At 37.9% G+C, this 22,564-nt stretch overlaps 1 protein-coding gene across 1 annotated transcript in view; it reads left to right on the plus strand.

Annotated features, from left to right (window-relative positions):
- Positions 1–22,564, plus strand: part of LOC106514228 (CUB and sushi domain-containing protein 3) — a gene marked incomplete in the record, with an annotated part of 356,940 nt that overhangs the window by 105,664 nt on the left and 228,712 nt on the right. Inside the window, 1 exon segment of the mRNA XM_014003387.1 lies at positions 12,295–12,541. Coding sequence (XP_013858841.1) covers positions 12,295–12,541 — 247 coding nt within the window.

Below are 22,564 nucleotides of genomic sequence, written 5' to 3' on the forward strand. Positions count from 1 at the left end.
GCTGGGGGGGGGGCAAGGCTCTATAACGGGGGGCAGTTGCCCCCCTTGCCCCCTTGTAGATCTGCCCCTGATTACAATACATTCAATTAGGTCATTTTAATAATGAGGAAAGTTTTAGTAATGGAATTAAATTTGGTAGCAGGTTATGAATGCACAGCATTATGAAAGATAGCAAACAGATAAACCTTAAACAGTAATATGAACATTTAGTCATTTTCCATTAATATTTTGCTTAGAAAGTTTTTTGTTTCATGTAATTTCTTGAATTACTGTTGGTCAGTATTATTTTCAAACACTTTTCTGACCTTTAGGCTGCTTTTTTGTTTTTATTGATGTTCAAAACAAAAAAGCTCAGTATCTGACCAAATAGAAAACAAATGTTTTAATGTTTAATTTTTGTTTTCAAAATCCCTTAAGTCTAATCTAAAAATCATTTGGTCATTAAATGGTTCCTTTATCTCAACATATGATGTTCAGTATGCTGTCACATAAGACAGGTTACAGAGAACCAATTCTAAATGTGATCTTGTGTCTTTTTGTACAAGCAAAATATTACAAATACAGAATTTCTTTCTTTTTATTAAGCTGAGCCCATAAAAAACAACAAATATAGCAAAGTTTGATAAATAAATTCATGTCTTAGCACCAATGTGCTTTTCAATGAGTTATTAGCTGAAAATGAATGAACTGGTGGACGGTGCATCTCTCAGGTGTTTGTTTTCTTCTTGTCTATTTTTTTTATCTTTTTATTTATTTACATCTACACACTAAAATACATTTTTTTCATGCTTTGGTACAAAGACTATACATAAAATTAAATTAAAAGCAGTCAAATTTCAAAGAGAAAGATGTTCAGAAAGCTTAAGCCTTATATGAAATTCTATCATAAAATCAGAGATGGTTTAACATTTTTGCACAAAAACATTTGTACCACTGAAAGAGTGACAGAAAATAAGTAAAAAAAGACAGAATCAACTGTGAGGACAAAAAAGGCAATGAATTGGAGAATTAATACCTATTGTGAGTTATTCCCAAATGCTCATTTTAAGTCCTTCCATCTAAATTGTCTCTTGACATTCATTAAACCACACAACAAGACAGCAAACAGGGGACAGCATGGTAACATGAGAATATGGACTAATACACAGTCATCTGGCTGCCAGCCACCGCTCAACAAAAAGAGAAAAATAGGCTACAGAAAACCTTGCTTATTAAAAAACAATTTCATGCCAGGAAAATAGAGGAAACTTAATGCATAGTTCTGTCTGCAGTGCTTTTTAAACTTTCAGACAGACCAAGCTTACAAATGAAAATTTGCTCTTATATCAATGATATATACAGCGGGTAAAATAAATATTGAACACGTCACCATTTTGCTCTGTAAATATATTACTAGAGGTGCTAATGACATGAAATTTTCACCAGATGTTGGTAACAACTCAAGTGATCCATACATACAAAGAAATCAAACCATAAATGTCCAGAAATGAAGTTATTTGTAATAATGTGGAATGGCACAGGGGAAAAGTATTGAACACACTTACTGAAATTTATCTAATACTTTGTACAAAAGCCTTTGTTGTCAATGACAGCTTCAAGACGCTTCCTGTATGGATAAACCAGTCGCATGCATTGCTCAGGTGTGATTTTGGCCCATTCTTCCACACAAACAGTCTTCAAATCTTTAAGCTTTCGTGGACCTTTTCTATGAACTCTGATCTTTAGTTCTTTCCATAGATTTTCTGTTGGATTCAGGTCAGGTGATTGGCTGGGCCATTCCAGCAGCTTTAGTTTCTTTCTCTGAAACCAATTGAGAGTTTCCTTGGCTTTGTGTTTGGGCTCATTGGGCCTCATGCAAGAACCGTTCACACAGATTTGTTCTTAAGTTGTGCGTACGAGTGATTTAGGAGAATTTGGTAAATGGTAAATGGACTGTACTTGTTTAGCTCCTTTCTAGCCAACCAGGCTGCTCAAGCATTTTTCTACATAATCTAAGTCCTCGTTTATCCATTTTCACACACACTAAAACAGCTGTACATCAAAAAAGCTAGTCTAACCAGTGCTTTAAATTACATTCATACTGTCGGGGTACACATCAAAGGCAATGAATGGTTCAAGTCTTACTCAGGGACACTTCGACGTGTGACTGCAGACTGGTGGAATGAAACCTACAACTCTGGCACTGGAGGATGACTGCTCTAAGAACTGACCTACAACCAGTTCTGTTCATTTTAAAAGTATAGAGCAATATATTGAATTGTAAGTGTTGAGGTTGCTGCCAATGTGAGCACAAAACAAAAAACATGGAAGGAACACAGATGGAAGGAACACAGATCTGTTTGCTCTCTCTACTTGGCCTGATGCCTGTGGGTAGTAGCCAATATGGAAGTTGGCTTTAACGCCTAGCGTCTTCCACAGTTCTTGCATCACTTCAGCTGTAAAGTGTGTCCCTCGATCTGAATTCACCCTAATGGGCAGTCCAAACCTTGAACACATGGTTCATTAACAACGTAGCGGTTGTTTGTGCTGTGCCGTTTAGAGCTGGTAGACATTCGACCCATTTTGTGAACACACAAGTCACGGAGAGAAAATATTTATTTCCTCTAGCGGATTTAGTGATAGGTCCAACCCAGTCAATCTGAAGGTCAGACCATGGGAATGTAATCCCTCTGTTGTGCAGTGGTGCCCTGTGAAGTGGTCTGGACGGTTGGAACTGGCCGCACACCAGGCACCCTTCAACAAAATCTTTTACATCCTTTTTCATCTCAGGCCAGTAGGTGATATGTTTCAATGCCTTGAGTGTGGCCTTATTCCCTTTATGTCCTGCGGACGGAAGGTCATGGGCATGAACTAACATCACCCCCCACTGTGGTCATGAGGAACCACGAACACAGGTGAAGATGTCTTCTCATGAGAATAAGTTAGGATGCCTTTGATTAGTTTCAACTGTTTGCGTGACTGATAGAGTAATTTTAAGTCTGGATCAGAGTCCAGTGCCTCTTTTAATGGRGTATTTTTGTCTGGGTCAGTCAAGTACAGTATCAGGGAGTTGATAGCAGGATCTAGCTCCTGTAGCTGTATGATGTCGGGGTCAGTCAGCATAGGTCGTACAGGGACTGTGTTTCCAGCCGGTTTAGCTGCAGCCTGTACAGGTATAATAGCTGATACCTCGACCGTGAGCCGAGTTGTTTGAGCTTTGATTAGCCAGGGGGGGTCAAAGGACCATGGGGTGCCGTCTACGGCTCCACTCTTGGCTAGTGAGTCTGCAAAGTCATTGTAGTGCTTGTCATCGCCTGGGACTCGTGAATGTCCTGGAACTTTCTTCCAGTAAATCTGTAGGTCATRTGAGGTCACCAAGTGATCACATGCCATGAAAAGCTCTTTGTGCTTAACTGCCTTCTTGTTGCTGGTGAGGAAACCTTTTAGTTTCCACTGAGCAAGATGACATGAGAAGCTTAGGCGGGCATAGTTTGAGTCAGTGCAGATGACTAGCGTCTGTATCAACTGCGATCTGGAGGGTTACTAGGATACCAGCAATCTCAGCGTACTGAGAGGACTGAGAGCCTAATTTGAAACTAAAAGTTTTTTGTTGGTGGTCTTGGAGTAGGATCACCCCAACACCAGCTTTGCAGACTTTGTCGTGGTGGAATGAGCATCCAACCACGTACACTGTTGTCATGCCTTTACAGATGTTAGCATCAAAGTAGTGATGATTTGGACCCTCACTTACTTGGGTTTTTTTTGTCAACTGGCATCTGTGTTGCTGGTACGACGTGTACAGCTTTGGAAGATTGCCAAGTCGGTTCCCAGATATGATTTTTTGTTTTGTCCATTTCTAGGTCAAAACTTCGTAGTGCCATGAAGCCACGTGGCCACACGTGAGTTTGTCACTACACCATCTCTGATGCGTTGGCTGTTTAGGAAAGTCACTAGCTGATGTTGTGTTTCCACAATGATTTTTTGTCCGCCTATGTAGTAAGAGAAGTGTTCTACTGCCCACACAGTGGTCAGTAGGGCCTTCTYACAGTCTGAGTATTTTAGCTCAGGGCCTGCCATTGTTTTACTGGTGTAGGCCACCACACGTTTGTTTTTGTTGTGTTTTTGGTACAAACCTGCACTTAGACAGTGAGCTGAGAAGCCCACTTCTAAATGGAAGTCTTTGTTGTAGTCTGGGTAGGCCAGACATGGGGCAGATTTTAGGTTGTCTTTGAGGGTGTCCATTGCCTGCTGCTGTCTGTCAGTCCAGACAAATGGAACATCCTTTTTTAGCAGTTCAGTCAGTGGTTTTGCCGGATCTGCGTAGTTTTCTATAAACTGGCGTGAGAAGTTACACACGTCCAGAAAACTCTGTAGTTCTTTGAGATTGGAGGGAGTTTTGAGGTTGTCTAGGCCTTGGGTGTGACTAAGTTGTGGCTGCACTCCCTCAGGAACTACTAGTAGGCCCACAAAGTCCACTTTAGTTTTGCACCAATGGCATTTTGACAGTGAGATTTTGGCAGCAGCAGTTGTCAACTGATTTAGAACATGGTCTATTTCAGTCAAATGTTCCTCCAGAGTTGGTTGTCTCAAGAGRATGTCATTGACATAAATCAGAGTCCCACGTTCATAAGCATCTGGACACGCTTTGTTCAGAAAAATGTTGAACTCTGCAGGTGAGTTAACATAGCCAAAGGGACACCTGGTGAAGGTGTATTGACGGCTAGCAAAGGTGAAAGCTAATTTGTGTTGGTCCTCGGCGTGTACAGGTATGGTCCAGAAACCAGAAGCCACGTTGAGTGTTGAGAAGTACCTACCATTGGTGACCTTGGGCAGTTCCTGYTGGAGCTGGGTCATTGGCCACCTGGACAAGGGTACTTGTTTGTTAAGCTTTCTGTAGTCTATTGTGAGTCTCCACTTCCCRTTTGGTTTCAAAACTGGCCATAAAGGTGCAGAGTAAGTGCTATTGCACTGTCTGATAATACCTTTTTCCAAAAGGTTATCAATGATTTCTTGGATAGGCTGATGTGCTGCCAAAGGGATTTTGTATTGTCTGACATATGTTGGTGGAGAATTTGATGGGGTTGGGATGCGTACTGTGTGGAGTGAGGTCAGTCCGCAGTCCAATGAGTCAGTTGAGAATGACTTCTCATACTTTAGGAGAACTTTGCTAAGTTTGTCTCTTTCTTCATCAGTTTTTAGGGCGTCAGCTTGGGCGACCACCTGTTCAATCTGTGAAGGAATTGAGGAGGGGTCTTGTTCTGTAGGGAGCTTCAGCGGATCCCCCTCCATGTTGTCCGGCCTGCTAACAGGTAGGACACTGTAGGTTTGGGGCACAGAGCTGTCTTCCTGGTCGAGATCGATCCTTCTGACTGTGTCACGGTTGAAATCGGTGGCTGAGAAGATAGCTATGGCCTGTGTTGTTTTTGTAAACAAGACCGGCTCAGTGTGGTGATCTGGGATTAAATTCTCAGGAATTTCTCCCAGAACTGGAACGCTCAGTTCAAAGTCATCAAAATCGGTACTGATTAACCATCCTAGTGGCGTCTTTTTAGGGATCACCATCTCTTCTGTGTTTATGTTGCACACAGTGAGAGAAGTAGTCCTGGAGTCGAGGCTCACTTGTGTTGTGGCCTCGAGAGAGAGTCCTAGGTTGAAGAACCTAGAGGTTGGTTGAAAGAAAGCCTGTTTGTGGTCAATAGCTTGACCAGCTAGGATGTGGATTCACACCAAAATGTTTATTACTTGAGGAGGGATTGTGGTAAGTTGGTTGTTGGCGACTTGGCAGACCTCAGGGATGGTCTGTCCAGCCTTTAGGTTAACTGTGTCTAGCACAGGAAGTTCTTTTGGGGTTGTTTTCAGGGACCACAGTACATTATTGATGGTGTCCACTTGGACAACTGGTCTCACCAAAATGTCAGAACCTATGTAGATGGAATGTGGAAGGTTTGGGACCACGAAGATCGGATGGACCAGTTCTCGTAGGTTCCAGATCAGTTTCAGGTTAATGACTCCTGTTGCAGTCAGAACCTGTTTGCTGTTAGGGGCTGTTGGGAAGCGAATTTTTTTTTTTTTACCAGTTGTAGGCCCAAGTGTTTTTCAGCTAAGTTTTCATAGAAGATCTGGCTGATTGCAGATTTATCTGTCCAGAGGGATAGGACAGCTTCATCTGTGTGGGATCCTTGGATCTGCAGGCCTTTCACTACCTGTGGTAGGTAGTGTTCTGTGTTTGCTGACTGTGTCAGCTCACAGAGGAAGGTGTCATTGTGTGTCAGAGTCGGGTTCAGCGGTTGAGCTGCCGCTGACTCAGATGCAGTTGATTAATTAACATTTCTGTTTTATAATCAGTTCTGAACCTTCTGTTAGTCCAGATAAATGGAAGATTTTCTCAGGAAAAATCCACAATTATATTACTGTGTTTACAGTAAAATAAAAACAGTGATTTACATAAAAAACACAATAAAAACATTATAAACAGATTCTCTGTGATTTTTTATACCATTTTAAATCTTTAAGGCATGATAAAAGAAAATAAGTGGTTCCACTTTTCCTGTGACAGTCATTATCATGATTTAACAAATGCATAAACATTCTTAGTTAAACAACAAATGAATCACGAACAGAAGAGATTGTTCTGTCCATTATCTGATTAAGAGAACTGAGGGGTTCTCTTCCACGGTTAGAATGACCTGTCATGGCCTAAATAGAGTTCAGTTTGTGATATAGTTCCTGTCCTCTCATCAGGCCTGTCCGAGGCCTGCTTCGAGGCAGTAAATCTTGTTTCTTCACTCGAGGTGACCCCTACATAAGAAGGATCCTTCTCATGTGCACAAAGTTTAATGTGAGGCGACCAAAGTTTCAAAGATAGAATCAGACGAGAAGATGAAATGATGGGAAGTACCGTATTTATTCATGTATAATACAGTCTCAAGTATAATACGATCATCATTTTTGAGCTTAAAAAGCATAAAAAATTGAATCACCAATAGTCCATATATAATACTAACCCCCTACTTTAAGGATGATTTTTAGGGTTATATTTCTAGTATTGTACACAAATAAATACAGTACTTCTATTTATATCAGAATCTGAACTGTGTCACATTTAATTAACCCCAATCGATTAACCCAGTCATAACCTGTCCTAGATTTACCACACCTCTCACCCAGTGACAATTATGACTGATTTCAGCAACCCAAAACAGGACAGAAAGGTCATACACTGGTTGTAAGATAACCAGGTGGTGATTCTGAGACTATTAAAAAAATGACTGATCAAATGAATACCTCTTACACTTTCCTTTGTCATTTGATGCAAATTGCTTATTTGACCCCCTGTTTTCATCATTAAACTCATTTAAAACTCTAAATGACCTCAAAATTGTCAATGCAATGCATTGACCCTAGAAATATGCGTGGTGCTGTATGAATTGCATCTCTTCACCCATTACATTTTCCTCAAACCTGAATAACGTGACTTACAGCTGAGCACATGAGTGATTTACTGTAGACAGAGTCACTGCCTTACATTAACACGAGGATTATTAAGGAGGAAAAACCTCCGGTTGTGTAGAAAATTATACACGACTTCCTTCCCTTCTCTCCTTGAGGGTGACTATTTCAAAGCAGAAAGACAAGTGCTGTATATCTGATCAAAGTCAAGGGGAGAGAGAGGCTTAATCCCTCCTCAAGTAGCATTAGATTGCTGATGCCGGGGATGTAAATGAGCTAAGCTAAAGCAGTCCTAATCCTTACACCATCTTATTTTTTTTTCTTGACACCATTTTTTTTCTTTGTTTTTAAATCCGGACCATGCTCTGTTGATTTGCTAAGGAACACACTGCCCAGCATTTAGTGCCTGTGTTTTGCCACTCAACTTTATTTACAAAATCTGTACCCTAGATTTCACTGTTCAACACTGCGGAACAAGTGAAAGCTGTAGGGTATATTTGACTGAAGCGATTGAAAATATTACAGCTGCAAAGCATTTTTGAGCCCCAGGCCCATAGGTTTGCGTCTCATGATGTACAATATCATGCATGGATGCTTCTCACAGAAGCAGCGCAGTCATCTCTTGCTTTCTCCGTATGTTTGGGAATTTCTTCAAAGCATCTTGCTGATATTTTTTGTGCAATTTGTCTGCACCTGTAGACATTATTAAGTTACAAGTGAGGCAATTTTTTTCATAAATGTGGCTGTGGACCTCTTTATTAAACCTCTAGTGAGCCTTATCTTGAAATATCGCACAATAAGCTACAGCACACAAACCAAAGATTGATTTGCATTTTCGTTTTAGTTTGCTAGAAAAAAAATGTTTAATGTCGCTTGCAGTCAGTAAACAGACGTCCCTTGCATGTTTACTTTTAGTCACTCTGGCAATGTTTTGTCCTACATATTTTTCTGTTGAAACCATTAGTGAAAATTGTACTCGCTGTGCCAACGTGCCTCAGGACTGAACTTCCTCTCCTCTTACCTACAGCGTTGTTTCTGCTGAATTTTGATACTTAAATTTGCAAACAGTGCATCATTCCACAACGCCTCAAACATGATCTGATGCCCCACATGCTCTCAGTATGTTTGAAACACATTTGTTTCACTGCAAATTATATCAAAATGTGCACAGTTTTGTCTTGAGCAACAAAGGAAAGTTTAAATATTTTTAATTTTATTTTAGGGATAATTGGTAAAATTAATAAGTTCTTTTGACTTGCAAATTGTACTTTTACAGTTGTTTGAATGAAATGAATATTACCTAAACACACCCAGCTTGTGACAAAAATGTATTTGTTGGTCCTTTTCTCTTGGCAGTAGCTACAAACATTTCCTGTGCATCAAAGTTTTTAAGAATAATATATTTTTTAATCAGATATAGTGATAATTAATGTCAGTTTCATAATATAATAATGTATACAGAATATAGCATAAATAAATCCAAGCTATTTTAGGGTTTCTTTCAGTTAATTTATGGACGGTTTATGGAGTTTTGAATAATGAAGTGATTAACGTTTGTGTAGAGAAAACGTACTTGAAAAGTAATGAAAACAGAACAAAGAAAAATAATCTGTGAGAAACAAAACTGGCAAAATTATTATTATTTTTTTGATGGTAATGTGTCCTTTAAACTACAAATTTGTGAGTAAAATTTGTGACTGGAAGCCAACCAACAAATGCTTTTTATTACCTATTAAAATAACTTAAATTAGGTCAAATGGTGAACTCAGCAGCCATATTTGTTTACCTACACAGACTATGGCCAGCTTAATGCATAGGTGAATCATAAGACTCAAGATTCCTCATGGCTTTCAGCAGATTCAACAAAGTGCTGTGTTCAAATTAAGTGTACTTGCATTTTCAAATTGCATATCAATATAATTTGATAACTACTGTAGTAAATGGTTTCAGACCACACAACTTGGTCCAGTATAACCTTTTTTCAGAGTCCAAATTTCATGGATATACAGTACTTGTTTTTATTTCATATCAGACCAAACTTTAACTGAAAGCAGACCAGTTTAAATCAGGTACATTAGGGTGGTTTGAATGAATGGTAACTTGGAGAAGGGACATAATTTACCTTACCATAACAGACATACTTGTGATTTTAATTTGCATTGTAATCTCCCAGACTCAATTCTATTGTGTCTTTACACCTACCGTAAATGTTGTTGCAGAACTATCCTTTCATTTCTTGTTCAGACTGTTTTGAAATGTCCTGCGAGATGCTCAGTAAGCATCATGTTGCTGGCCCGACACCAGCAGACTGTTAAAGCACTGTTCTGTTTCTATTTCTTTACAAAAATTTAATAAAACTTTAACAGACAGCTTCTTGTTCATAGTAGCTGTTTTTTTAATCAGACTTGCATATTAACATCTGCTTGATTTTTTAAACGGGCAGCCTAAAACAAGCATTTATAGATCAGAACATTCATGATAGGTGAGCCCTTTGTGCAGCCTATTAGACATGCTTTGCGAGAGAAGGATACAACAATACAGCATTTGATGAAAGTCAAAAGTTTTAAATCTTCTCAGATTTCCTTTTGAAAGTAACTGTATTTCACTGTCAAACAAATAAAGAAAGGTTAAACTTTACCCTAAGAGTTTTCACTTGGTAGTACTAAAGACATGAGTTTTTCTTGGACAACAATACATAAATAAATAAATAAATAAATAAATAAATAAATAAAAAAAAATAAACACTGAGTTAATTTTGAGACATAGTTTGGCAGTAAAATACTAACCAGTTTAATTTAGAAACAATGAGGGAGCCTCTACCCAATGGCAACATTGTATTTGTTGATATCATGCAACAAAGTACAAACTTTTTTTCATTGATAATGAGTATGGGGGTTAAACAACTGTTTAAAGAGTGTATTATAATGAAAAAAACATAAATTATTTGATTTCAGTTTAGTGTCAATGTCCTAAATCTAAATTGTGATGTTTAAATGTGATTGGAATACTCTTTATGCCTCTTCCACACTTAAAAATGCCAGAATGTAGATGGTCTTTGCTGGGTTTTGCAAAGTTTTCAACTGCATATTAATAAGGCAGTGGAATCATCATTGCATGCGATAGGTCCACAATGGATTCAAGCATGCACAAAATGGTTGCAACATTATGTTGATTCAATAACATGGTGGCAGATTATTGGGGCCCTGAGGGGAGCATGTGCAAGGATGTGATGGTAGAGTATCCATGATGTGGTGCCTGCTCGCGCCAGCATCGTTGTCAAGATTTCATGCCGGGCTGGTTACATTAGCTTGATGCTGAGGCTGGGATGCACTCTTTTAAAGTTTTAGGGATTTAGCTATGTTCTAATTGGTTGTAAAGAGAGTAGAACAGACTTACCATCCAGTGAGCAGAGCAATAACCACAGAAGAATGACAATCTCCACTCATGACATCACACATACAGTATAATTTACATAAATTATCTGTCGCTCTCTCAAATGATTGATGACTGTTCTCAGCTAATAAACATATCCAAATATTTAAAGCACTTTGGTGTGTGTCTATGCATCTTTTTTGGTGTAAATGTTTCATGGAAGACAGTATTATTTATTTATTGCAGCAAATTGTTTCTCTGGCTACTTTGGTGGCTGCAATTCTGCCAGCATTTAACAAATGATTCTATTCTAACATTGTCCTTGATCTAGTTTTAAAAGTGAAAGTCTGTGTCCTTCATACAAATCCTACATGTGTCACAGTCATTAGGTGTAACACAGTATCAATTTCTCTTCTCTGCCTTCCCTGTAAGAACGTTGATCACTTCTCCGGCTCCAGCTAATGTGTCAAATGACACAAACCGAACCAACTAGCGGCCAAGCTTTTCTATTCCCTCCCAGTTTTCTCTCATTTTTTTTCATCTTTTTTTCAGATCCATCCACCCACTTCCTGGTTTCTTGACCAGTCATTTAATGCAGCATAAGGGAATAGTTCAGGACTGGCATCTCTGACAGCCCTGAGTGGAGCACTGAGCCATCAAAGGTTTTGGCTGGCACAGCCGAGTGTCACGTATTAGTCTTAAATGATGTGAAAACTGTGAAAGCCCTGCCATCATTAGGATTCTTCGGAGAGTGGGAAAAATTGAATACAGGGATAGATAGGAGAGTGGCGACTTATAGTAGAAAGAGTAGGAAGAAAGTGAAAGGCAGTCTGGAGTAAAATAGAGCAAGCCACTGTTAAGGTAGAGTGCAATGAAATTCAGCTGACTTGCCATGCCACATTGAATTTTATTTATTTATTTGTTTATTTTTTTGCGTGTAAAGGATTTTAAGCTGTTTATCACAATTTGTTCGTTGCTTGAAACCTGATGAAGCTTTAAAGAAACCGAATCAATGACACAGAGCGGCAAATATACTCAGACCTTTCTCACCTCTGATTGACTGGATTGTAGACAACTGACAGAGTTGGCATACAATGAATCGGTTAATCAACTTGTTAATTGATAGTTTCTTTTGTGAATCAGCACTTGTCAGTTTGCTCGATGATTCGTGCCAATGGAAACACTTTCAGATTTTGTCTTATTAGACAGATGTACATTTGTTCTCGAACTCGATGCTTCATGTTGACAGCCTATTACTGTGTGAAAAACAAAACAAAGATTTTTTTTTTGGTTTAAGTGGCTTTTGTTTCTGTCTGTACACCTTCCTGGATTTTTTTGCTCTGCATTTATCTGAGCAGACAGCTGCAGATGTTTTATGCCTGTAGGCTCTCCCCCTCCCCCATCATTCAAGTAAAAGGCTGACATGACCCAGAGTACGTGTCTGTTCTTCCACACAATCTCTAAACGCTGATTTTCTCCTCTTGTGACTGACAGCGGAGGACACGTGCGGCGGCACCCTGAGGGGCTCCAGTGGGCTCATCTCCAGCTTCGATTTCCCGGGCGGAGACTCCCCTGGCACTGGCGGCGGTGGCGGCGCCGGGGGCCTGGGCAGCAGCGGGGAGTGTAAGTGGACCATACTGGCAGATCCGGGCGACACCATCTCTCTGGTGTTCACCGAGTTTCAGATGGAGGAGAAGTCAGATTATCTGGAAATTGAAGGATCTGAACCATCGACCATCTGGTGAGTCAATGCAGCATTTGAGCATTCATGTGTTATATTATGTGTCGATTAGTGCATGAGGTGTTGACATGGTGCTAACAGCTTGATTTGTGTGACCTGAGGTCTTTTGGGATGTGTATTCAAACGTTTTAGAAAATGTTTGCACAGTGAAATACTAGTGCAACTTATAAATTATACTATATATTGTGTTTGAAAACACAACTGGCTTGTATAAAAAAGGGGTAAAAATTAGTTCCACGTGATAATATTATTAATCATGGTTTAACTATTTGTATTGATAACGTTATAACAATGAATTATTCTATTTTCACAACCAGATGTGACATTTGTTGTACATGTGGGCTGTGCAGATTCTTGAATGTATCTGCAAACATCACGTCTTCACCTTTCACATTTTAGAATAGGTATTTCTGAAAAGTTTTGGACTGATCTACAAACAAACAAATATCAATTGGAGATTTCTTGTACTCAGTTAAACACCAGGGGTGTCCAATCCCTGACCTCAAGGCCCGCTATCTTGCACGTTTTACTTGTTGCCCTGCTCCAACACATCTGATTCGATGATTTAATGACCTCGTCAAGTTGTACAGAATCCTGTCAATCACCCGTTCATTCAAATCAGGTGTGCTGGAGCAGAAAGATCTCTAAAACATGCAAGATTGTGGCCCTCCAGGCTTAGACACCCCTGGTTTAATCATTCAACTCTTCAGTCTATTTAGCGACTAAGAAGGGGCTTTGTGACCTGGTGGTAGACCCTTGAAATGAAAATGTGTTTGGCTCACAGTTGAAATCCACCTGACCGAATTTCACCAACAATCTTTCAGACACACAGGACCATGGATTACCCATCCTAAAAGGCTGGTCGAGGCACTGAAAAGGTGTAAATGTGGCAGTCGATGAAACATATTCATAGAAGGTTAGGTTTGAAGGGATACTATTAAAGTTGATTGTAATTTATACCCACTAAACAGCACTCAGTGCTTATGAAATTTAGCCCAGTTTTACGAATAGTTACCCAAAAGTTTACTTTTTGGTAAATGTCTGTCAAGGTCTGTGGTCCCTTTTATTATGAAATTGGAATAAAATGAATGAAAATGGGTAATTAAACACAAGATCTTAGAAGGGGGTTTATTTTTTAAAATCCTGTTTCATGGTATACCTTAAATTTATAAAAATATTTTCTTAAAATTTGCAGTGTCCAACTACATAAGGCTGTATAGGCCAAACGTTTCCTTCTTAAATTGCAGTCTCAGGTCACACAAAAATAATTTTAAGGGCCACAAATTGCACAAGGGACACATTTTGTTGACCCCCTGATTCGGAAATACAAATCTTCTAAAGACCCATCCATGAAAATCATTGAACATTCTGAAAAATGTGAAATAAAACTGGTTTAATTAGAAATGTAATCCTTTATCCTTAAGTACAAATATTGTATATTTTTTTTTACTGTTTCTAGCGTTCAAGGCAAAGCATTCAAACTTATTTTTGTTGACTTAATTAACCCTGGCAGTGGAGTTATCGCTGAGTCGTGTCACATTGCCAGTTATCAGCTGAGTTTATCAACCCAGGTTTCAGATGATAGATCACACACGGAGATTTAGATCTGCTCAAACTGCTCTTATCTTCTCTATGAGAAAGACAATGTGAGAATAGACGACTGAAAGCTACACAGCTGCAGCAAGTAAAGTCAGACATTTTTTTCTGGGTGTTGCAAAATAGGATCACTGTCTCTAAGTATGAGAAGTTCAGACCAAATCTAGATTAGTGTGAGCTTATTTTGTCAAATCTGTGTGTTGCAGGTGGAATTGTATGGCATGAAGTGTTCATAACATGTTTTAGATGCAAATCTGGAAGTTTTAAAACTGTTTTATACAGCCCGTTAGGGCATATTTGGCACAAACCATGCTCTGAAGGGCTATATAAAAATTTTGTGCAATAGTTTATTTTAATTGTGATTTCTTATAATTTTGAAATGTTGAAAAACTGTACGTATAAGGAAATGAACATAGAATGTGCTGAGTTCATGCAAAACTAGTTAAAAATGGTGCCTATAACTTTTTAGTTAAGTACTTTGAATAAGGAAAAAGTAAACAGTTTGAATTATTTCTTCAGGTCAAAAAGCATAAAATCTGTTTGTTTATTGCCAGCATAAACCTTTAAGATGAATGCAGTCTAACCTTGGAATACTAGACAGGAGGGTCTTTCACTGACCACCCATCAAAGTCTTTTTTTTCCCATATATTTATTTGAATTTTCTGAAAGAATTGATTGGTTTGGCTGTTTTGCTTTCACACATGTTGATCTCTTGTCTGCAGCCTAACCTGCTCCAAAGCAAGCAATAAAAGATAGAGGTTGCAGGCATGTGCATGCATATTTAATGAATTTCCATGGATAGTTTTGAAGAAAACAAAACATGAAAAATTGCCTTTTGGGTTCTGCTCGTGCTAAATCAATTTATAGAAGTTCATTGTTGAATAATTCAGAACACACATGAGTCACGAATCCTTGACTTTTGTTTAGAAAACAGCCTTTAGACACACACATTTCTGGCTTTTCGAAATGGTTTAATGCACCTCCATCCAAATAGATTTAACTCCTCACCTTCAGGTTAAGCTTATCCGTTTTTTCCCTCTGCGTCCTGTGTAAATGGGATCATCTGTTTTGTGTATGTTATCCTGATTGCTGTTGATTATATTTCACCAAAAGGAGCTTTAATCAGTCAGAAAGGCGGGTGCTCTTGTCCCTGAGAGTTGTCATCCCGAGAGAGAGAGCTAGAGAGACAGGAAGTCAGAGTCAAAAGGAGGTGCTGCGAGTGTGGCAATGACTGCTAAGTATTGCATGTTGACATTGCTAAGAGGAGTGTGACAGAGAGTCCATGTGGGACAACATTGATGTGTTTTGACAGTCCATCAGGTAGCTCTTGTCATCGGTGTAGAAGCCCTAAAATCTAGCATTCGGATGCAGAAGTGCCTCTAGATTTGAACGCCTCAGACCAGAATTTTAAAAGAAATTCTTTAGCATGGCTGTTGTTTGTTACTCTCTGATGTGATTGTAAGACATTGTCAATGTTAACGAATTTGCTGGTGTGGGTTGAAACTTGGAATAATGGCCAAAATTGGTACTTGTGCATTTTTTTATTTTTGTTTAAAAAAACGAACAAAATGAAAACAAGCAGCTACACATTATTAGGCATTTCCCAAGAGTTTCTGAACAAAGCAGCTGAACTGATTTTCTTGTAATAAGCATTGCACTTGAGGACATGGATTACTGAGCAGTTGCTTTCTGAATCAACAGCAGCGAGTATTTCAAACTCGGCACAGACATCTAGTCTTCAGCAAATATTTAATGAGGATTTCAAAAAAATGCTGTTTAATATGAATGGTTATTATTTCTCCATTGTCACCTGCCGTCACAAAAGAAGGCAATAATTTAATAGCCTTTTTCTGTGTTTTCAAGTGTTTTCTTGTCTGTTAGCAAAACATCTTAATGAAACTGAACTGGATGCACATCTACAGCTGATTAACTTCTGGGGTCCAATTCTACATAGCTCCCTCTGCTAATTAACATTAGCAAACACAATAACTGCCATAACTCAGTGTTATTTTTTAATTTTTTAAACTAAAATTAGGATATAATTCGGTGTAGTAGTAGCTGAAAATTTTGTTCAACATCTTACTTTTAAACTTAGAAATCATAGGTGGATGGAATCCCTTCAAGAAGTGCAATTTTCTAAACTTATTGTTCAAATATTTTCCCCAAAATTCACACAATGTGCATACACACAGGAAAAAAAGGGTGACAGACATTCAGGTCTTTCTAAATATATGTTTATGTCATCCCTTATTTTGATAATTATGCAGTGATGGCTCAAATCATAAAGTACCAGCTTTACAATAAACTGTTCCTATGCTACCTAAATGAAGCATTGTGCTGAACTAAACTATTTTGATGCTATTCTGAACAAAGGGAAATTCTCAACACATAAGCAGTGATGCTTTAAGTTAATTTGATCAAGGACTCTTTCCTAATTCATCTTTCTTTTTGTAAATAACTGTGCCCATTTACCACAAGGTCTGCTGCATATATCTATGTACTGTACATATATCCTACATATTATTGGAACAGAAGGTGCAGGGTTTGTTTCTGCTGATTTTGCTCATCAGGGATATTGTTGCTTCATGTTTTGTTGTTTTTTAGATCAATGTAGAGAATGCACTGCAAAAATAAGCCATCTAAAAATAAGTTTAAAAATATACTAAGTATGAATTATTGTTTGGGCAGGGATGGTGCGATTGCATCACTTTTGGAGCGTGCACTTTTGTGCCGTGTTCAACGCCTCAACTATAAACCAGGCTATAGGAGTTATTTTGTACTCATCTAGAAATATATTCTGATAGTTGGGAAACAGGTTGGTGTATTTCCACCACTATGTATTGTTAGCATCCTACAGGTGCCGGTCAAAAACCACTTATCAAAGTGACAAATGTGCGAACTATTCAAATTTGCATTGTCTAGGTTATAATTTATTGTATGACATTGCATCCTACTCCTAATGTTTAGTGTATTACAGTCCATATAAATTAGGCATAGATTTAATATTTAAACATCTATTTTAGTAAATATGAGTTTTCATGAATTACACACAAAATGCATTTAATATACATTATGCAATATGAATGCAAATGTAGAGACATTCAAGCAAAATACTTAAGACTTTAAATCATTAATATCCTGCTGTTCATACACATTGCGTACAGTCTGATTTATTTCATGCAATGTTAGTTCTTTTCTAAAATAAACTATGCATTTTTTTACTTCCCCTCAAACACAAAAAAAAATCAGCAGTTTAAAGCACAATACTGTATATGTTAAATATTCACCTTTTATTCTTCGATGTATTTTACTGATTTCAAATATGTTTATCAGATGAAGAAATGTAACAGGTAGCACTTTAACTTCTGGCTGTTTTCTGATGTTTGGTGTGAGCAGGTCAGCGGGCATCGGGCATCATGTGAAACTGTGGATTGATGTTGATTTACACCCTCCAAATGTCAGAGCCCGTTGGACATGGTTTTCCTTTTAAGCGCCGCGCTTCTCGGGGGATGCCGATGAGCCAGAGTGCAACAGGTTCGGCACTTTAGAGAGATGGCTTCAACTTTTCCGTGTAAACAAGCAGAGGAGCAAATGGGCACGATTCAAAAAAGAAGTGGATTCCTCATGCCCTGAAAAATTCATCGCTCTTGCTCCCCATCAATTTATGAGCGTCTGTGACTGCGTACAAGGCCGTCGGACAGCTAAACATTCAAACATCCTAACGTATAGCAGCAGCTGCAGGCAGAGACAAGCCAACTGTCTGTTTACCCTTGAGGTTTACAGCTGCTTAACAATGATAGACAGCCTGGAAACTTAGACTTTGCCAGATTTATTCTCCCTTCTTACCCCGTTTTAGACCAATAAATGGGAAAAACAAAACATGTTTTACCCCTTGTTGTTTTGTGTTAAATATTTCTCTAAATTAATGTCAAATAAATGCAATTTGAAAATGTAAATGTTGAAAAATTGTTGCAAATTAAAAAAAATAATAATCAGAGCAGAGTATGAATGAGTTCAAAAATAAATTGCTCATTGGTGAGAAGCATGAATTATAAAAAAGGAACAAATAAAGTTTGCATTGATAAATGTGGCAGCATTAGGAACTAATCGATCTTTTCAGTTACATTCTTGAAAGCGGATGTGGACGTGATTATGGTGCAAAAATCCTGGCATATCGGGTGAGAATTTCGTTTTGCCGGCTTATCTATAGTCTTCGCAGCTTCTGTCATTTTATCTATTGAAGATATTTTTCAGACCTCTGCAAATGAGTGTATTGATTTCATTGTTGTCAAGCCGGGGAAGGTTGTAGGGAGGCTGCACATCAATCACTTTGAAAATAGATCAAACAAAAAAAGAAACCTTTATTTCTCATTTTTTTAACAAAACATCAACAGCGTAGTCTGAATAGACCTAGAAAAACAGTTCTTTGTTATTCTGCTGACCTTTAATATGATTGTTCAGCCCTGTTCACAAAGGGCAAAAACAACAAGCAGTAAATCACATGTCAGTCATTATTTCAAACATAGAGTATAAAACCTGGAAAGGTTTGCAAATATTGGAAATGTTTTTTTCCCCCTTTGCTCATGCAGTATACCATGAAATTTAACCTGAAAAATGTAAATGTTCTATTATTATTTTTCTCTCTGTGTCTATTTGCCTCCTTTTCCTCATTTTCTCCAGTCTTGTTTCAGTCTAGTGAACCATTTTTTAGGATGCTATAAACATATTCAGACAGCTAAGTTTAAAATTGATTGCTTCACCAGGCGATATCCAGCTTGGTTCAATAAAAATGAACAGTCCTCTTCTAACGGACTGGCTAAAAGGATTGCCAGAGTGAGGTTGCAATAGATTTAAAGGTTATGCAGAACTAGAGGCATCTTACAGCTAGTTTACCAACTTTGGTGAAATTATTATGTGTGTACGATTCAATTTCTTCACTGTGAGATTTTTTATATATATATACAGTATTGATCCTTGCAGATGAAGGAAAATCCATCAAATTGTCTTAAAACATCACACCTCATAGGGAACAGCCTGAGACGTGCGTAGGCGCTAACAAGGTGATGTGAACAGACAGTTGACTCGGGTATTTCACAGAACAGAGTGTGAGCAGCTTCTGGATACACAGCAAGCGTGCTCATTGTTCTCAGTAGTCAGTGTGCTGGCAGAGCAACACGCACCGGGCCATGTTACTACACCACCTGAACACAAGGTGATGAAGGAGAAGCTGAAGTCATGGAGAACAGCTCTTTCTTTATTCGATTACAATTTTCCACAGCTAAGTCCTCCAGTCAGAATTTACACTGAACATATGGTGCAAGAAACTAAATCTTGTTTCTTTCTCTCTTATTTTTTGACAAATCACACTGAACACATGTGTTAAACTTAAAAAAACCTGCCTCTATAAATTAAATAGACACCTGAGTAGTCAGCTTATCTCTGTGACCTCCATATCACATTTGATCACAGTTCATGCACACTGAGACTTGTTAAAAAAACTGTTTTCTCCCTATAATCTTTCACTCCATCAGTACACTAATGTACCTATTTGACTGTGAGAGTTTTTTTATGTACTGTACTTGTTTTTTCATGAGAACTCTCTATTATCCAGGTCATTGTCACTCCCAACTCATCACATGTTGACTCTTGTCCAAGGTTTCCTCTGCGTCCGATTTTGATGTGTTAGGTAACTCTCACGCATCAGTTATTGATGCGAGGGGCTTTTCTGGGTCCGCGCAACATAGGATCTTTGGGTTGGGGTCCATGGTTATTGTTAGGAATCATAAATACTGGTTAATTTCAGGTAGTGAGGTCAGGGATAGGATGTCTGGGGCTAATAGAAGTTACATTTTGGATTTGGGATGGTTTGTTGCAGGGTTATTATAGTTAATTAAAACTAACAACAAAACAAAACAAACTGAAATTGGAAAAAAAAAAATTGTTAATTAAAATAAATAAATACTGTAATAAAATGAAAAAAACGAACTAAAACGCTGTAATAATTTTACAAAACTATCTAAAACTAACTGAAATTACAGATAGAATATCATTAATTTTAGTGTTTGTCAATTAATTTTATTTTGTTTTTTATTTTTTTTAATTGAGTTGTTCACATTAGCTGTGGGCAGCTTACAGCACCTCATGGTCTGTAACAACACTTGTTTACAGTCTGCTGCTTCTCAGCGTTGTCTGCCAAATGACGACAGCAAAAGTTAGGAGAAAGCGGCATCGTCCACTTTATGATTACTTTGATTATGACTGCGAGAAAAATAAAAGCAAGTGTCTTGTAGTAGAAACAGGTGATACAATAGGTGGAATGCTTCTCAAGGGAAAACCTGCATGAATAAAGCTCGCACTAGATGGCTAACTATGAGTATCTTGACATGCTAGCTTCTCTCAGCTCCCATGAAAAACAAGCAATGGGTAAGCATCGGGTTGGAGACAACTATTGTCATTGTCCTAAAATAATTGCCCAAGACCTTGGCAAAATTGAGTTACACAATTATTTTAGGAAGGTGTCGCTATAATGGACTGCTATAACTAGCGACCAAATAGCTGTTGGTTAGTTAACTCCCAGGAACATCACAAGCTTGAGGATGCATTGGCAAATATGTTTATTCAAACTATAAAAATAAAAAAAAAATTATACTAAAAAGGCAATAGTAACTAATAAAAATTAGCAAATCCACTATAAACTAATTAAAACTAACTGAATAAAAATAAAAAAGCCACAATGAAATTAAACTAAACTATAATGAAAAGTCCAAAACTATCATAACCTTTCTGTAGAACCCTATTTTAAAATAAATGAACTATCACTCTAATAAATTAAAGATAAAGTTTAAAAAATGAATTCCCAACATAGAAATTTATGTGCATGCCATTATGATGCTTTGGTTGACTGATTTGGGGTACTTGTATGACCACTGGTACATTAGCATGTGATAAGGCATAGCACATATCAACACTTGTCCAAGGTTTCCTCTGCGTCTGGTTTTGATGCATCGGGAAACTCCCCTTGTGTCAGTTACTGGCGAGATGAGAACAAGGAGGAGGAGCCCGTTTGTCATATACTGAAAGGTGTTTAAAAAAAAACGCACGACAACTAACCAAGGTTAGGGACAATTATATTTACCTTTTAGATAGAAAGCTCTTTAAACAGTTTTTTTAAGACAAGCTTGGAACTGATTTCATTAATCGGCTTTTTGAATAAATATAACTGAATATCATCAGCATAACAATGGATTTTCAGACTTTTCTGTCTAAAATTTCACCTAATAAAAAGGTAAAAGTAAAGAGCAATAATTCATACATTAAACCCTGAGAATGACGTGACTAATTCAAGTGTATTAATACGATTAATTGTTGAACAGACTAGAATCTGACAGTTAAATATGATTTAAACCACTGAGAGCTGTCCCTGTAAACTAAAAACCACATTCAAGCATCTGTAAAAGAAAATTATCAGTAGAACACAGCACTGAGATCTATTAGGACAAATATAGACACAGGTCTACTGTCTGATGCCATGAGAATATCATTAGTAACTTTCACCAGGCCTGTTTCTGTGCTATGATGAGCTCAAACCCCTTACTGAAACTCCTGGACAGAAATAATCTGTCTGAGAACACTTTGCAACTATTTTCTCAATGATTTCTGAGATGAATCAGAGATTAGTAAACTGTAGGTTTATATTTAGACAGAACTCCTATCAGGTTACTTGAGTAAATGTTTAATTACAACAACCTTAAAACTATGTGGTACAGAATCATTTAATAAAGACAGATTACGCAGATCTAAAATGGGTATAATAATCACAGGAAACGCCTTTTTGAAGACTTGATTTGGGATGAAGCAGATACGTTGATAATTTGGATGAAGCCAGTGTTTTTGATACTTCGGAAAGCTCAACAGGAGAAAAACAGTTAAAACACAAATCAGGTTCCAGTGACCTCTAAAGCTGTTTTATTTAATAGTGAACCAAAGCCAACAGGGTAGTGCACTATTTTTCCAATTGGATGAGAAAAAAGGGTACATGACACAGCGGAATTAGAACACCTAATTACTACAAAAACAGCACTAAAACAGCACTAAAAGAAAACCTGGTAATTATTATTATATACAATTTGAGGTATTACTTTAATAGTCACTAATAGTCAAATCTGTTTTATTTGCATGCCACAGCCACAAACAGTTCCATTGGGCCTCATGCAAGAACATGTTCGTATTTTTATCCTAAATTTCTCTTACTTTTGTTCGTACAAAGGGTTCGTACGAACATGTCACGTCAGATTCAACACTCTTTTATCTTCAGGAAACGTGCGTAAATGAGCTGCGTAAAATTCCACCTGTTCTATCCAGCTGCTCGTGCATGCGAGAGGAGATTAGCATAATTACCACCCCAAAAACACCATATAAGGCTATGAT

The sequence above is a fragment of the Austrofundulus limnaeus genome, unplaced genomic scaffold, assembly GCF_001266775.1.
Source record: "Austrofundulus limnaeus strain Quisiro unplaced genomic scaffold, Austrofundulus_limnaeus-1.0 Scaffold18, whole genome shotgun sequence".
In the NCBI taxonomy this organism is placed as follows: domain Eukaryota; kingdom Metazoa; phylum Chordata; class Actinopteri; order Cyprinodontiformes; family Rivulidae; genus Austrofundulus; species Austrofundulus limnaeus.